We start from the raw sequence: 18716 nt of genomic DNA, 5'->3' as shown, positions 1-18716 counted from the left end.
GTAGTGCCTTACTGGTTGAAACACTGTGCTTAATACATTATTATCAATAATATGCTGTCAAACTGGAAGGACACATAAATTAAGAGTCCTACTCTGATACTGTCACAAAGAAGGGATTAAATAAGGACAGTGCCATGTGCAAGATATAGACAATAATTACTGAGCTTTATTTGATGGTGATATGACCTCAGCTGAAGTACCACATCCAGGCTGGGAGGCAGCACTTCAAAATGGCATAAATAAATGAGAGAAATTCAGAGATGTGTGACAAAATGATACAAGATTTCAAAACAAAAATAAGTTTAAGTAATTACTTTGTCACGGAAAGGAAACTGAGTAGGACACAGAACGTGAGAGAATTCCTTAAGTTAAACTCAAATTGCTATAAAAAAGCAGTTATTTGATCCCACCAAAAGTAGGACAACATGTAGTTGGACTGATTTGCTGAAAGGATTCTCCAGCATGGGAGCAGGTTACTTTGGAAAGTTGTTTTCCCCTCAGAATTGGTATTTACACTACACAAGTGAAAATATGTCAGCGCACATGATCCAGTCTTACAGTGGGCAGATGGATAACATCACCTTTGAGGTTCTTTCCTGACCTAAGTTTCTGAGATTCTTACTCCGCAGAATCCCCTCATAAATGGATCTGAAGTACCTGTGCAGTAATCAGAGAAATGTCCAGCAGAGGGAGCCGGGCAATTACATATATTTTCATTTAACAATGCCTACAAAAAGTCACCCTGGATAAGGAGCCCTTCTTACAACCTAAACCAGCTTTTGTAATTCAGATATTAATGCGTGAAACTTGGAGTTTCTAAGAAGGAATAAAATAGAATCTCTTTTACTTGACACGAGCACACCTGCAGTTAACCAGAGCTTGTAAATGAAGTTTAGCCTGTTTGTAATAGGTACAATTTACTGTATTATTGAACCTAGCCTGAAACCTTATTTTCAGTTTCATATGTATGGGGCACTATAGTCCCAGTTTTGAATGATATAAGCACAGCTTCAATATAAAGCCTAATTCAGGCTAATAAATAAACATTTTTATAATTCCAGTCACCTCTCTTCAGGCCTACATTTTTTCTCAACATTTCTGTTACTTAAAATCAATACCATTTCATCTGTAACATCTGTGGTGCAAAATTAGTTTCTGCTTATCAAAAGGTATAGCTTAACTTTATTATTCTGCTATAAATATGTAAAGATCAACTTAATAAGAGTTCTCACATCAAAATCTTCTCTCTGCCCCTTGATACTATTTCTACTCACTCTAGCCTGCATAGTTCACCAGCGGTTAGTTCATCACTTGCACAGACCATAACAGCCCAACACGCATTTCTTCTGACTTCTTCATTCTTGGAACACAGCAATTCAACGAGTGGTCTCAGTCCACCTGCATTTCTTAACTACAAAAAAAAAATGAAGACATTGCCACTTACATATTTTGTCTATGCCAGCAAAAACAGCCTGTGAAATTCACCTTTCAAAACATTTAAACCTTGTGGACAAGCTATGCTGGGCTGGTAGAAAGGCCAGTTATGGAATTCTGTGCTTCTGTGAACTCTGCATAGGCTGCAGCTGAGGTGAGATTCAGAGCGGTACATGGCACACATCCCTTCTGGCTCTTGCCTTGCTTCTCAGTTACTAGATTATGGTGTGGAAAATGAAGAGACTATGCAACCCAAGACTGCCATGGAGACTTACACAGCTTTTTCTGTGTTCTGTTGCCTCCTAGCAACTAATTTACATCACAATATATTTGAATTTGTATTGTATTGTATGTATGACAATCTTATTAACATCCTATTCTCTTGTGTGCTACAGTATCTTTGCTATACACGCTGGAGGAAATATCGCTTATTTGGATTTTTGAGGAGAAAGACATTTTAAGGACACTGAAAGAGGTAGATTAATTATCTATGCCCCTTATTCATGTCCTAATTAACAGCCTTGACCCATGAGAAAACCCCAACTTATGATCTATGAATGCACATAGCATCATCATTATTTATGAACAGAAAATAGTATGACCATTGATAAACAGCAAAAAGTTCAACTTGCTGGATGCCACTGATCAAGGGTTTAATTATATTTTGGGTCTTGTCTGAATTCCATGCACATCCAGTATCTTATTAAGGAAGGTCAGAAATTGCTGTTCAGGACTTGAAAATGGGAAACAGAACAACACTGAGGGAGAGTAAAGAGGACAGAACTTCTCATCTTCAAAGTTCAGCCAACAGTTGCAACTGAAAAAAACCCTCCATGTTTAATGCTCATAAACAGGTGGATTAAGACATAGCACTGGTTAAAACACACTGAAGCCACTGAAAAGCTGTAAAACATTAATGTGGTGCAAAAAAATACAAATTAAAGAAAACCTTTTCCAAGTTCTCACGACATACTGAGCTAAATTCAGCTGAACAAGCCTATGATGAAAGTGAAAAATTAGTTACTATCTAGAAAGCCCAGGACTTTGAGGACAGACGCAAAATACAAATATTCTAGCTAAGTATAACACCAACCTGAGGATCTAGAAATATTATAAATAACCACAGCCTGAAAGAGTAGTGTTACCTCAGTTCTTGCATCAGCATCACAACCAAATGCAGCCACAGTGAATGCTGCTTTGCTTTGCACTTGGCTGCTGGTTGAGCGCAATGGTTCTGCAAGCACACTCATAATACCATGGCTCTGGATATTTATGCGGAATGGCTCTTGCATGGCCAGATTTGTTAGCACTGTAGCAGCATTAGCAATGGCTCCATCTCTCTGAGCATTCAAGGTATTTACCAATGGCTTAATTCCTTCAGCCTCAGCAACAGCCCTAGCAAAATGAAGAAGGAAAAAAATTCTGTTATTTTAGGACCATTTTTTCTTCTTAATGTGCTGTATTTACCAAGTAAATTAGTATTATATTACATCTCAAGATTTTTTATATATATATCTGTATGTCATTTATATATGACTTGGTGTGAAGTTCAAGAGTCACAACATAAGCAGACAAACCAAGTCACCAACTTTTGGATTCTTTAACTTACTAGGACATGGATTCTTTCTGAGGTTTTGAACAAGTGAATTAAATCTTGCATCTTTTCAAAGATGCTGGATTTCTGTATCTTTAGGTCCAGGCAAATGCCTCTGCAGACTCTTATCACCTCTCCCCATAATCATTCTAGCACTACTTCTAATGAGGATTGTAGTGCACAGAGTATTACCTTGTTGTTCTTTGTACTGTCTCTGCAGATTTCTGTGACCAGATACCTAGGTGGCATAAACATGGCACACTGAGCTTCTGCCATTCTTATAAAGTAGTTGCACATGGTGCATTCAGTGCAATGTCGAAATTATTGAGCTGGCTTTATACAAGCAGATTTAGACAGCAGGAGTACAACAGCACAGATTTCAGGGCTGGCTATGACTACGGATCCACATCAACTAGTCTACCGACAGCAGATCCAGTTTAAATATTCCCTCGGCTCCTAGATGACATTGCAGCTGTGGCTGAAGGGTGCTGCCTCTCAGCAGTGCTGGGACAAACACTAGTGTGGCCAAGTTCTAAGCTAGATGTGCAAAACAACCTGTTTGCAATTAAAATTGGGGAAGATTGTTGGGATTTTTTAAAAAATACTTCCAGAAATTTAAGTTAGAGACCAGCCAAAAAAACCCAAACAGCGGGAGAGGCACTACTATGGAAATAGCAGCTTCAGGCAGGAGACAGCAGAATGCGCAGGCAGCTGCACTGTTAGAGGACACATTTGCAAATGACTTAAATCTGACATGCTGCAAAACTGCTAAGTCACATGGGCCTACATCTCAGTCACAGCAGAAGGAACTGGCCTATGAGCACTTAATCTTAACATTGCTGTTCTGCTTCTGGCACTCACCAGAATAATGCCTTTTAAGAGAAAAAAAAGTCAACTTTGTATTTAGTATCTGGGGTAAAGAATATATTCGAAAGCAGCTAGTGACATGGTCTGTAATGATGGTGAACTTTTGACTACAACTCATGCAAACCCTGAAAAGAGAACCTGGCCTGGCTGAGGGGAAACTATTGTGCTCTAACAAATCTGAAAAGGCTTATGTTTCTGGGCTACCACATCATTATGGGTTCTTTGGCTTCTTTGCCATAGGCAAAAGAGACTACTGATACAAATGTAGTTTACATTCTTCAAATGCCATAAGATATTCCATATCTTGAGGTTTTTGTTGACCTTCTTGCCAAAAATTTGCTTTCTACTAAGCAACAGGAACTTGTCTATACCATCTTACATTCATTTCAGTGGGATTTTCTCCAATGTCATTATAAACCAGAACACTATAAAAATTGAATTGTCTTCCTTCTGAGTTTGTATATAAAATTTGATCGAATGATTTGAGGCATATGTCCAATTCACTATCTGCTCTTAGTAATTTTACATTGGGATCATCTGTTTGTTAAACAAAAGTTGGCAATATTGTTAGCAATGGAAATGCGCAGATGGCAATTTGAATTTTCCTTGCAACTGCTTTTTATACCCTCTTTTAGTACATTTTGTCTGTATCAAAAACATACCAAACCCTCCCACCTCTATACAAGCATATCTAAGCACTTGAAGAGTGTACATTTTTGTAAGTTTTGCTAAATTTCTCTCAACATATTAATAAGTGAAATCTGGATGTGAAAATCTCACTTTTACTGTAACAGTGTCTTACCAAAATCTAACTAACCTTTCGGTAACTTCCACAGTTACAAAATAAACACAAGTTTAGAAGTATTACATATACAAGAAAGAGTTATGCTATCAAAGACTGTCAAGGCATTGATAAAAACTGAAAAATCTCAGGCATGCTGATAGTCATGCTCTTATGCAAACAGGACAGAAAGCAGAATACATGCCAGTGTGTGCCACGTAATCCCATTACAAGGGCAACATGATGTAGATCTTACTAAGAACTCATTTTAGTGCAAGCATGTACAAACCAGATTTTCAGAGAAATGGATGCAGATACTCCTGAGCATACCTGGAATGAATCAGCAGAGGCTAACAGGGTTTGTTAGTTTGATCCCTGCCATAGCTACAAGGTGATGGCAGCTCACAGGTAGTACTGGAGCATGGGTGTAAGGAAGGCTAGCAGGCAGGCAGTATTTACCAGTTTGGAAAACCAGGGAAAAGGTAGCTATCCCGGGACAAAAGGGGACTAGGATTATTAGCTTGCATGCAGCATAAAGGTATAAGGCCAGTTTGGTGTTGGCTAATTAATCCTCCTGGAGCATCAGTAACTTTAATGCAAGCACTTCAGTTGCTGTTCAGAAGCAAATTCCATGTTTTCAGATGTCTTGCACTGCACTCCTCAGACTGACTTAAATTAGCTGGATTTAACCTTATCTGGGTGTCCTCCTTCCCCTTCTCTCCCTTGACCAGATAAAGAAGGACTGAAAATGTTTTGTTTGGGTTTTTGTTGTGTTTTTCCTATTCCGTTTGTTTTTTTCTTTTCTTTTCTTTTATTTTGTTGTTTGGTTTGTTGTTTTTTTTTACTTAGGTAAGGCCACCGTATTTCTAGGTTCTCTGGTTAATATTGTCTTCTCTTCCCCATGAAAATTTTATCCAGATTTCCAGCATCAGGAGTGCTGTAGCTCTATTCAGGCTACTGTATACGTAGAAATCCTGAACATGTTGATTGCACATGTAAGGATCAGCTATACACCACATGTATCACAGGTTTACCAGAAAACATCACATTCATGGCACGTGTAACAATGACATGATGTACCTGCTGGTGAAGTGTGGGAGAGACTCACCATACACACACACAGAGCCATGCACAGAAATGCATGTCCATAAGCTATTAGATTTACAGCATTACACAGCATACACACATACCTTACCCAGGAAAAAAACCCAAACCAACATCAAACAGTTTTTCCCGTACAATAGATACACAGAAATTCCAGGATTTATGGGACAGATCCACTACTCATGAAATGCATCACTGCATCTCACAGGTGCAGTAAATCCAATACTTCTGCAGTACGTATAGGACTTACTATTCCTATACTACACCCAATAATACATGTATTCTCCCATAGGAAATCCAAATAAACATATAGTCCCTAACAGACTGATTCCAGGATGATACACGTAACTGAATGAGGTAGCCAATCACACTATAAGCAGATTTACTGTAATTTCCATAAAGCCAGCAAGTACACAAGTACTTAACAAAGGAGCAAGGTGACAGCTCCTCATGTGTTCAGAGCTGACCTCAGCGAGGTATAGAGCACAGCCAATTTTCTCAAGTGCCACTCAACTTCAAAAAGGTTGAGAACCACTGATTTAGAAGATCATACATATTTATTTCAATCCTGCATTCTACTACTACGCAGATTCATTTTGAATCACAGTTTCATGAGTAGAGTAGCACAATGGATCACAAGGCAAAAATAATTTATGTTAGAAGTGACAACAGCAGGTAATGACAGTTGAAGGTAACCACCACCTTTGAGGGTAAGATTTTAAGAGTGGACACCTGAGGGCAACGCTATGTCCTGGGAACAGAGGTGTGTACAGAAGAGGTTATGAGGGAAGAAGGAAGAATGGGGAATCCATAGTTCAACCCACTCCTACCCCACAGCCTGCTGCAGAACACAACACCAGCACTGTCAGCCTGGCCACGGAGCCCCAGCTGCTGAAGAGACAGCAAGGCCTGACCTCAGAAGGGAACAGAAAGAATTAACGTGCTTAAGTTTTTAAGATGCTGAAATACTACCACATTTAGAGCTAAGTACAGAGGTCCTCATTCCCTTCTATCTTGGGCAGAGACATACACTGTGTAGTTTTGTAAGTCAGAAGAAGAAGCTTCCACCAGTACTGTCTCTGCCTAATGCATATCAGCGTAGCCTCTCTCCCTGCCTCCAGAACACACTCTGCTCCAGACACATCCTTCTGAGATGGTGCACTTCATCAGTGCTCCTACTACAGGACTACAACCTCAAGGAAGAAGGGAGCCTTGGTTTAGCTGAAAAAAGTATACCCCTTTTGATGTGGAAAAGGAGTAAATGATATAAATCCACAGCTTTTTTCCTCTGTGTCATGTAAAGATTCAAAATACATCAAATTCCCTAATCATGGAGAGAAAAGACTAGGGAAAAGGAAAGAGAACAATGGCAAGCAGAAAAAAAAAGGATGTTGCATTTGCCATATCATCATGTTTTTTTGAGAAATGGAAGCTGAACTACAAACAAAGACACAAACAAGAAAAACCAGACAAGTGGAGAAATCAGAACTCAAAGTTAAAATAATTTAAATGTTATGATCTATAAGCGCATGGTTATGATCATTAGAGTGCCTAACCTAACAGGGTTAGGTATTTATTTTAACCAGCGTATACATGGTTCAGGGACCCTAAAGACCTTAACCATGCCCCATAGTGAAACACTAAAATTCTGATTACAACTGAATTCAAATTACTGCATTCAAGAACAGCTAAAATATTATTTCTCAAGTGTCATTGGAAAGGCAAACATTAAAAGGTCAAATAATAATACTTAATTTAAATTATTAAATACACATTATAACAAGTTATTTTCTTGAAAATTCTCTAAAAGATCACTCAAGACTCAAAGAATAAACAGTGAGAGTTTGCGAAAAACAAATGTTTTCTTTACTTTTTTTACTGCAAAAAGAAATTAAAGTTGGCAATAAAATCATTACCAAAAATTTTTTGCAACACAAATGTTTTTAAACAGTAAGTTTGGAGATGCATATGAATTTTACTGAACTGAATATTTTGTTGCTTCAGTTGTCTGGGGTGCAATAGGAAAGCTCAGATATTGGTGGTGTGTTCTGGAAACAATCACCAGTAAAAACTGGACCAAAACTCTGTGCTTTTTAAAATTTTATTTTTTAGGATTATAAGCTCTCTGAGGCAAGAACCACCTCTTTGTTGACATCACATCAAGTATAACAGTTGTCACCAATCAAGACTCCTAGCCATGGCAAGAAAGATAATGGATTATTTACTTGGTGAATAGGAAATGGTTCAGCTAGCCTGTCCTTCTGAAGAGAAGGTCTAGCCTAATGGAGAAAGCAACTATCAGTCTCCAAAGAGCTGACAGAAACCGCTGAGACTGCCCCCCAAACCTCTAAGCAATCTTCCATGGAGGGGAGATAGAGGAGAAGAGCAGTGGTACAGCTTCACACCACTGTTTACTCTGGATTATGCTTAATTTACATTAGTGAGATTGACACTTCATAAAATGGTAAAGTATGTTTGGTTTTGCTTCTTCTACCACAACTGAACATAAACTGGTTTATATTAAATTATATTTTTATTCACTTCTATGCTGTTTACTTCCCCCATTCCAACTGAGGATTTAACACAGTTTTGACTCAGAAAAAAATTCAAAATTTTCCTCCTCACAAAGGCCATTGCACTCCTTATGGACTTCATTTTCCAAATGTATTTGCAACTGCATGTTTAATTTCTGTGCAAAATTACCGTGATTGTGTGTGAGGTGCTTAGCTAGCCATTTATGCCTGTGCATATCTCATTTTCATACATAATTGCATGTAAATTATGCATAAGAATTATGCATCTAATTAAACACACATTTTTTAAAATCAACTCTATCTGTGTTAAATCGCATGACTTCTTTTTCACACAAAGCATTTTTGATCCAGCTCTATTACACAATTTCTGACGGAAGGAATATCATAACCAGAAGTTTGAAAAACCTCAGGAAATAGCTTCCTTTTTATCCCTTAAATTTATTAGTATTCTTCATTTGCCTTGTTATGCCACCAGAATAATCACATTCAATAAATGTCTTCTGTATCTACCAAAAATTTCAATTTGTGGGTTAATTATTTTCAAAAGCAATTGACTTGTAAATAGACTCTTATATTTTATTTAAAGGCTAGTATTACTTCTGTTTTCTTCACTATACAAGGGAAATTAATGTCAATAGGTTTATTCTGAGTAAGGGAATCTAGCACAAGAGATTGCTCAACAGTTTGGGGCCCCCTTTGTGCTAACACAAAAATACTGATGATATCAACAAACTGTATTATTTTTTCATTTCAGGAACTGAACCTCTCTATTCCATTTTTTAATGACAAGTATCTTGTTAAAACATCACAAAACCAAAACTCAATAAACCTCACTGTACAGAAGCAATAAAACCGTAAACTGTCTGGGTTAGCAGAGACTGTAACACCTGACTCATACACAGAGATCTTCTTATGTTTGTTATTGAATTCATCTGACAAAGTTACACAGATCTGAGTTCTAAAACTTTAAAATATTCCAGGGGCATTGGTAATGAACTGTCTATTCATGACATCTGAGCCTTTCAATTATAATATTATTTGCAACCTTTATTAAGAATTTCTGACACTTCCACTATTATGAGAAAGGCTTGAAATTCAGAGGCAATAGAAAGCTTTTTTGCCTCTGAAATATCCCATGTAGCTTCAGCCAGGGTAAGCACTGAAAAAGACACTATCCCTCTCCCTTCTTTCTGATCCAAGAGGTAGTGCATGCAAAAATCTGTAACTCAGCACAAATGTTGAGAGTCTGGAATCCACATTGTTACAAAAGCAAAGTACCAGGGAACATTCAGGAGTTGCCAGAGCAGCCTTCGTGGAGATGTAAGGGAAAGAAAGAAAAAGCCAAAGCAGGGTCCTCACAACTGCTCATCTGAAAACAGGGACTGAGGCGGCAGTGGCTGTTCACCACTCCAAGCACCAGCTGAGGAAGGACAAGAAAGCTGTGCCAAGGAAGTCTCCCTACACCGTACTCGGACTGTGCAACCTGGCCCCATCTTTCATTTCTGGATAAGTCTTTTCTGGACAATGGCAGCAATCTGTTTTGCCTTGCTAAAGGCTCAAGCTCTTAGGCTGATTCAGAGTACAGAAACTTAGACTTTTAGTTTCCTCTCTTAAAATTAAATCTCTAAGGAAGTACACATCTACTACTATGTTAAGATAAAATTACTGAGATTGTAAAAAGGATTAAAATTACTTGTGAAAGCTTATTTTTACACCCTTGTGTGCATGACAGTCAAATTAGACAACATGCCACAGTCAGTGCACAGGTTAACTTCACAGCAGCGTAGAATTAATTTTGCATGATCAGCCATGAACTTGCAATTCCCTTATATACACTTAAAATAAGTAACTTCACACTATACTGAAATTAAAACTTATACTTAAATAATTTGCATTTAGTTTAGAAATACTCTACAAAGAAAATACGCATGTAAAAGCACCAATACAGTTGTCTGAAACTTACTCAAACATAAAATAAGTCTTGCCACTTTTAATTCATAAAAAGTACAACTCATCTTAGTGCATATCACTGAATCTCATCATAGGGTTACACACTCCGAAAAAATCATTGCAGTTGTGCCACTACATAAAACACAGTTTTCTCTCCCAGGCTTAGGAGTCTCCAGCCAGGAAGAAGAAAGTTTCACCTGATCCCACAGAAATCTACCATGGGAAGTTACAAGTGACAACACACAGGGTCTGAGTGCAATTCCAGCCTTCCACAGCTAAGATAAATAGTGATCATACTGCCAAGGCTTTGAAGGCAGCAGAGTACAAACAGCCCAAAAGATTCTGCTATATCTATAATGGGTAGAACTTCTATATAGTTACCATTATCCCAATTTAGAAGTGTTTTCTGTCTGAAACTATTTTGCATATACTTAGGCTCTCATGCACTTTAGGATGCTGTGACATGAGATTTGTGTTAGATAGAGATGAATGCTCTATAGTGGTCTCTGTCTTCAATATAACCCGACAGGCAACACAGTTAAAAAACAAACAAACAGGAAAATGCATAATGATTTTTATTTTTTTTTTGTGAAAGAGCCGTACTGGGAACAGAATGCAGGTACAGTGTCTCAGTCTATAGAGGGACTTTCCCATACAGCCACACCTTCCCAAATCTAAGAGAGAAAACCAGGAGCTGGCTAAGGGAAACACTTTGCACCTGCCACCAGGGCATGATTTAGGGTACTGTTCATGGGTTGTGCACAAGTCACCTGATGTGACTTTAAAGTCATAGTGGGAATTCATTTCTGAATGACATCCCAGCATTAGGCCTTGATGCAGCTTTTCTGCCAAGGGAGCAATTTACCATAAAACATTTTGCAGTTTTCAATGGAAGTCAACGTGCAACTTGTAAGGAAAAGCTTGTGAGTTCCTGGGTAATGACTGTTTTCTTTTTATTTTCTTTAGAAAGCACCGATCACACTATGGATATACAGTAAGTGAAAGTCAAAACAGGAATCTGTTCATGGCATGAGTTAATTGTTGGTATTTGTGTAGGACTCAGCTGAATGGGTGCTAATGTGAAAGATAACACAACCAACAAACCCCAACAAAATCCCTTTACCTTGCAGCAACAGCAGCTGAAAAATGTAATTTTGTCACTAGGGGTCAGTATTAAAACATACTACCTTTACACAATACAGCTAGTGGCACTCTATTGTTGATTTTCTCCTTCAGAAACACAAACTTATATTATAAAGTAGAACTATTAAACCATAAAAAAAGACAACAACTATACAATGGATTATTACCTATTTCTGTTCTTAAATGTAGCTCTCATGTACTAGAAATGTTTGCTCCTGTCCTCATAAATTAACACATATATTCATGCAAATGTATTATCTTATGTAATATTGATCCATTTATGTGAATTAGGTTCCACCTACAGTCTTGAAAGGGAAACGTTATGACTAAGTTTCTCATTTTCTAATACAGAAGATTACTACCTAGTGATATTACTACCTAATGGTAATAATCATTACTTCCTAACGATAATAACAAAATTTTAACTGTAAGAAAACTGGATACCCATCTTAAAACCAATAAAAATCTGTTGTGGATGCTGAAAATCTCCTTTTAAGAAGGTGAGAGACTCTCACTACAGCTGAGCACCACCCACACGGAGTAGACCGAGGATGTATTTTGGGTCATTAGATCAGTATATGAGTTTCAGTTTGGAATAGATTCCACAGCCACTGAAGTCAAGGGAACAACTCACTTTCTCCTCACTGGGCACTGCCCATAACCAACAAGTTCCCAATCTATCTTCCTAACCCAAACCTACTCCTAAATCCTGGAAATCCTGATATATTTGAGCGAGCATAAATTCAGATGCTGTGATAATGCCTGTAACTGCCTCTACGGACATAATTTTGCCAACGTAAATAGGTCCACCAATTCCTGTGAAGAATTAAAGAATTAGAAAACTAAATAACATCATGCTTGCTGATTTGGCAATTTTGGGGAAGATACTTCACTATCTTGAATCCAGATATAATACTTAGAAACATGTAACATGACACTAATCATAAACCCCAGGAGAAATATTCTGCCGGATCATAAGCCTGTCATGTACCACAATTTCCTGCAGCCCTTAGAAGAGCTGAACAAAAAACATCCCTTTCCTTCTTCCCTCAGATCAAACTCTAACTGAATGCTATAAATTTTGCACTTTAAATAAACAATTTAAAACAAATATTACTGAGACTGTTAATTCGTTTTCATGTCCAGTACAAAGCTCTAACTTTCGTAGCATATATTTTTCTTTAGCAGTAACTCTGTTAGGTGCCCAGAATTCAGACGTTGCCAAATTTATGAAGATACTTATTAGAAACAGCATTTGTGCTATGACAACACTGAAGAAAAGAGCTGGTCAAATTAATGTCTAACTGGTACACTTAAGATCTTATTTGTATGTGTTACTTCTAACTAATATCATAGAATCATAGAATCGTTTAGGTTGGAAAAGACCTTTAAGATCACCAAGTCCAACCACCAATCTAACACTGCCAAGTCCACCACTAAACCGTGCTCCTAAACACCCACCACATCTACACTTCTTTTAAATACCTCCAGGGATGGTGACTCAACTGCTTCCCTGAGCAGCCTGTTCCATCACCTGACAACCCTTTCATTGAACAATTTTTTCCTAATAGCCATCTAAACCTCCCCTGGCACAACTTGAGGCCAATTCATCTTGTCCTAACACTTGTTGTTACTGGGAGAAAAGACCGACACCCACCTCACTACAACCTCCTTTCAGGTCGTTGTAGAATGATAAGGTCCCCCCCGAGCCTCCTCTTCTCCAGGCTAAACAATCCCTGTTCCCTCAGCTGCTCCTCACAGAGTTGTGCTCCAGACCCTTCACGGGTTTTGTTGCCCTTCTCTGGACACGCTCCAGCACCTCAGTGTCTTTCTAACACAGTATTCGAGGTGTGGCCGCACTAGATTAGCTTATCCAAACTACATGAAAAGCCAAAATAATTTATTATACTTTAAATGGGAGAAAATTGGCAGCGGCTGAAGTAAAACATTTCTTCTGGAGTTAGCTGTATAGCCCGGAATAATTTAATTTTCTGTCCAATAGATGGCACTGCTGTTTCTTTGGTTGTGTGTAATTTCTCAATTTGTGCATAAGGTACATTATTGAAGTGTCTACATTTCCCTGTGCTTGGACACATCAAAAATAGACATATAGATTCTTTAAAATGTCATTCTGCTATCCAAATAACCGGATACCATTTTCAATAAAGCAAGTTAGTGTTCTGGATTAAAAAATGTGAAGTGGATGCAAATACCCAGCTGAACGTAATTCTCTTCTTCCCAGAAGTAGACCGCAGAAACAAGTTCCGACACATAGATCAAGGATGGACTCAGAGCTAGTAACATAACAAAGTAAGTTCTTTATCGTATGTTAGAATAAGTACATCGGATTTTAAACTGCACTGTGCTTTGCAATTTTATGTTTATTTAGCCTAATTACTAACAAGTTTAAAATGAATTTATCAAATGAATTTACACATCAGCATTAAAATTCTGTCATAACTTTACTATAAAATCATGATAAAAGCATCATCTGAGAGTGTCAATCTGTAAACTAACACCGTACTTTTTTCTGTGTGCTACTGAAGCACGACACATCATCAGCTCTGCAGCAAAAACTTAAATGCTGAAATATTTTAGAAGTTATTTATAGTAATTTTTATGTGTTCTAGTAGAGATCATATTGAAAATCCATTTTGTCTCAAACCATTTGTATGGGACTCATGTTCTCTTCTGCTCTAGATCTTTGGTTAAAATACTACAGGGGCCACAGTCATTCATTAATTTATTTATTTTTGCCAAATTGTGGTTTCTTGGGGACTTGTGTGAAATGACAAGCTGGTCTCTGTCCTGTTCATCGTGAACAGGTGTTCTAATTACAAAACCTCCACCATATTTGACACCTTTATTAGCTGTCTCAGTTGAGAAACAAAGGATTGATTGGGTAGGGGTATAGAAGTAGCCTTTCATTGCTGTGGGGAAGCACCTAAAGGTCAAGGTTAATATACATTAGTGGGGGTAGTATTGCCCAGTGCCTATGCTGTTCTTGTGTTATTAATCAGTGGAAGACTTCATCCTTATATAGCTATTGTGGGAGCCTTAATTACACAATTTATTTTAACTTGCATTTCTTTCCAAGTTATATGAAAAGCAGACAACACTTCTTGACCAAATATTCCTAGAACAATGAAAAATCTCCAGAAAAAATTGCAGTCTCGTACTCTGCTTCTATTCTGTAATATATACTGTACGAAATGAAAAGGCAAGGTACGCATCCTTCAGTCAATATAATACATGCAAAAATGCTCATGAAATGAAATATGGCAGAGCACATGAATTCAACAAGATTGAATTTTTGGCTGGCTGGTAAAAAGTGAAAACATTTACAGTAAACAGTCTTCCCCTTTACTGTAGCCATTTTGTTCTTGCCACATAAGGTCTACCTGCTACTACTAGCTTTATGATTTAATATTCTCAGAGGGTTTATAAGAAGAATCTAATATATAACCAATAAAAGGGCACTACTCTCATTAGTCTCAATTGGGACCAGAATATTGTCAACATAATTACACAGCAAAGTCACATTATTATAAAAGTATATCAGCATCTTCATTATATGTACATTTATTTTCAGTGGTTTACAAGACAACACACAAAATATTCCAGAACGAAATATGATTATGGTAACTCAATCTGGAATGCATTTTCTGCAAACTATTTTTTTTCCTATTATGTGAATGTAAAATAAATACAGGCCAGACACTCAGTCAGTGAGCTGGAACTATACCAATTTGTACCAGCTGAGGGTTCAACTCTATATATTCATTTATGGATCCTAGTCACACTTGGACCCTTCTATGACTTATTAATGGTTTTGATTTAGAAATGAAGCTTTGAAGTAATTATATAGTCACATGGCATTCATCCAATATACATATTTAATGTAAATTATTGCTTCCTGATTTTCACAGAAGACTTGTGATTAGATTATCTGGTGCTTCCATATTGTACTTGGAGCTGGATTGCAAAGAGAGAGAAGTATATGTAAGCCACCTTTACAATTTCCTGACTCTGCCCAGCAAGAAACAAATACGGACTTCATTATAATGCAGAAGAACAGAGACAGCTATTTCCCTGCCTGAGGTCTCAGAGAATTGTTCTAGCAGTTGAGCTAAACAATGTCCTGACTATCTCCTTGGCAAAAGAAACTGAATGAATTGGCATAAGCTGCTATACCAACTCAAAACTCTCCAGAGATTCCCTTTTCACAATGTGAAACCTCAAAGGGCTGCGCTACGAGAAACAGCTGTAGCAGACCTGAAAGTTTGACCCCTAGACTCCAGTACTGTGCTCTTTTTATGTGTGTATGACTCCCACTGACACCAACTGAAGAGTCATGCACATGAGGAGAGCAGAATATCAGGCAAAAAAAGTCTACTACATGAATCTGAGAACAGAGTATTATTCTCTTGTGTCAAATTATGGCTCCATCTGGTAACATTAAGTGAATACTGGTGACTATAGAGCTGAATCAATAAATTGAAACAAATAATTTATTTGGTGAGTTATTTTACTTTTTCACTTCAAAGAATGCCTGTGAATGGATTACAACTTCCTTAAGTATATTCCAGGAAACTTTTAAGGAATTTTATTTTATGGTTTGTTAGTTACATGTGATTGCTCATATACGTCAGACTGCTCTGTTTCTTTTCCCTGAACAGAACTTTTAATAGAGCTGGGGTAACAGAACTCTTCAACTGACAGTAGAATTTAGTTGATACAATTATTTTGGAACTTATAGTCAACTAGCCATCCTTTGTTAGTTATTTTGGATACTGAAATTACATTTCCTTTAGAGAATGAACTATGAGCATTCTCTATTACTTGGGAAACAGTAAAAAAAGAAAGACAATGCCAATATTCAGAATATCTGAGTGCCATCTCCCTCAAAGACTGGGTTTACATCCGTCAACAAAGTTGCATGAACCATCACATTTTAAAGGATACCTTAGTGATATTGAATTTTCAAAAAATATCCTACATTTAATGCCTTAGATTACAAGACATATTTTCTTCATATGTTCTCTTCAAAACATGATTTTTATCTCTGCTTTCATTACATCTGCTTCATACCTTTCCTTGATAAAGCAAATGATAGTACAGGTAGTGTAACTCTTGTAACACTGATGAGAACCAACCTATTCCAGATGACTCGTAAGAACCAAAAAGTGCCTTACAGTCAAATTCAAATAGACCTGCCTTGCAGGATAAGGACAAGATGAGGCATTCTTTAAAAATCGAAATATTATCACTTGTGTTCAGATTAGTGTTTTAAATAATAATTTAATTATTGCAGACTCACCTTGCATTCCTAGGACTGGCTGCTGTCAAATTAGCTAATGCTGTCACTGCAGCTTCTTTTACCTCTTCATTGTCACTGCTTAGCAACTGTACTAGCTGGGGAATCCCTTTGAAAGAAACAGTTGTATACATAAACCTTTAAACAAACCATGGCAGTCTGCAAAAGTATAATATGCTCCTTATTAAAGCAAAAGCACAGATTCTCAGTTCATCCCTTCCCACCTTACTTACCCTGGAGTCCAAATGCATGTTTGCTAGCTAAATTCTCACACATGGCAGAAATTGCTTGGGAAGCAGCAACTTTCACTTCATCATTATCAGTTTCCAAAAGGTTTATGAGATACTTCTCAACCTCTTCCTCATTTAAGATTTTTCTATTTTCAGCTTTAAATGAAAAAGAACAATAGTATTAATCTGCGTTCATTTTCCAAATCAGTGAAAGGATGTGATTTTAATTTCATATAGTTGATTCTAACATAACACTTGCTTTTGATACCGTGAAAATGGAAACAGTTTAGTAACAGAGGCACCAGCAATTAAGAAATGTACACAAAGGACCTGACCCAAAACCAATTAGACCTCAGTGAACTCTGAATCCAACCCAAAAGGTGACTATTAAATACAGCTTTAAACACATGTAACCCAACAGAATGCACAGTTTGTTCTTTATAAGACTTAAGGCTGCAGAATGCATACAGGCTTGATGAAAACAGCTTTTCCAATTAAACAGATCATATTTACTCAGGACTTTGGTCAAAACCTTGGTTTATGCTAACAAAGTCCAAATGCATAAAATTGAAGAATGTACTAGTAAATGTACATTCAAACTTCGTGGACTACCAATTAATACACTACAACAGACAAAAAACAGGCAAGGGGTGTTAAAAACTGAATTTTAAATTCTGCATGCCTTGTGGTTCTTCATTAATGGACACTTTGCAAAGCATTTCAATTTTGTAGTTTAGCCTGCTGATGCAGGGCTTACTGCTGACCTATATTACAATGATTGGCAGCAGCTAAGGAAGGACATAAATATTCCCTTCCTCTACACAGGTAACAACATAGAGCATCTCAAAGTGTCTACAGACATCTAACAATTATACTAATCAACTCACTCATCTCAAAATGGATGAGATCAGAAGTGCAGGTGTTTGTTTAGAAAGAGCCCCAAGTGAAACTTTCTCAGCCAGAAGCACTGGACAGCACAGCTCTACCATTATGAGGGTCAATAAACATTTAACCATATGCACAATTTAAAGCAGACTCATTACATTCTGTAAGTTATATCTATATGGTAAAATTTTCCAATGTATCAAAGATATTCAGGAACTGAGAAGTAGTAGGACTTGAACACATTTGGAAATTCTACCAGTGTTTACTAACATTTTGAGGGATCATTCCCTTATTTGGACTGTTGTCCGACGAATAAAAAGTTTAAAAAGGAAAGAAAAAAATTGTAAGTATTCTTTTAAACAAAACTGAATCCGTGAATCCATAGTGAGCAGAAGTAAACAAATAGAAGTCCACAAAGCCAATGAAAAGAAAGTTTGATTGAAAATCTAGTTACAGCAGAAATGACTCAATGCACCTATGTGAGATGGCTAGCTGTTTTCCCCTCTGTAGCTCAGTTTTAAGTATTTTTAGAATCATCAGAAATATGCAACTGAAATCACAAAGCAAAAGATGCAACAAATAAAACAGAGAGGATTTTAAGCGTCTGCAGAACCTTGGCCACAACTTTGACGTGTATCAGGCCAGCTCTCAGGAGAAGGCCTTAAATGGGATTACAGACCGTTTTGACAAGTCATCAAGTATGCTGCTGGCCTGTTGCTTGCCAAAGTAGTTCATAATCCCCAATAACGATCTCTAGAGGTTCTTCATGCATCAGTAATTTGGTTCTTGTACAGCAAATTACTTACAACTATACAAATTTCCTTAAAAATTATTCTTGCTTCTGAAGGCAGTTATGATTATAGGTGTTTGATTTTAA

General features: G+C 37.3%; 1 protein-coding gene across 8 annotated transcripts in view; it reads right to left on the bottom strand.

Moving 5' to 3' along the window:
- Positions 1 to 18716, bottom strand: part of ARMC3 (armadillo repeat containing 3) — a 96039-nt gene that overhangs the window by 16444 nt on the left and 60879 nt on the right. For all 8 annotated transcript variants that reach the window (XM_056336120.1, XM_056336117.1, XM_056336118.1 and 5 more), the window contains 4 exons: positions 16958 to 17110; positions 16728 to 16833; positions 2580 to 2829; positions 1275 to 1411 (listed from right to left, as the gene is read on the bottom strand). In XM_056336120.1, the coding sequence (XP_056192095.1) occupies positions 1275 to 1411; positions 2580 to 2829; positions 16728 to 16833; positions 16958 to 17110 (646 nt within the window). The remainder of the gene's footprint in view (positions 1 to 1274; positions 1412 to 2579; positions 2830 to 16727; positions 16834 to 16957; positions 17111 to 18716) is intronic.

This window comes from Falco biarmicus, chromosome 4 (genome assembly GCF_023638135.1).
Source record: "Falco biarmicus isolate bFalBia1 chromosome 4, bFalBia1.pri, whole genome shotgun sequence".
NCBI classification, from domain to species: domain Eukaryota; kingdom Metazoa; phylum Chordata; class Aves; order Falconiformes; family Falconidae; genus Falco; species Falco biarmicus.
The sequence above is the reverse complement of the archived record's forward strand: the minus strand, read 5'-3'. Positions and strand labels throughout refer to the sequence as shown.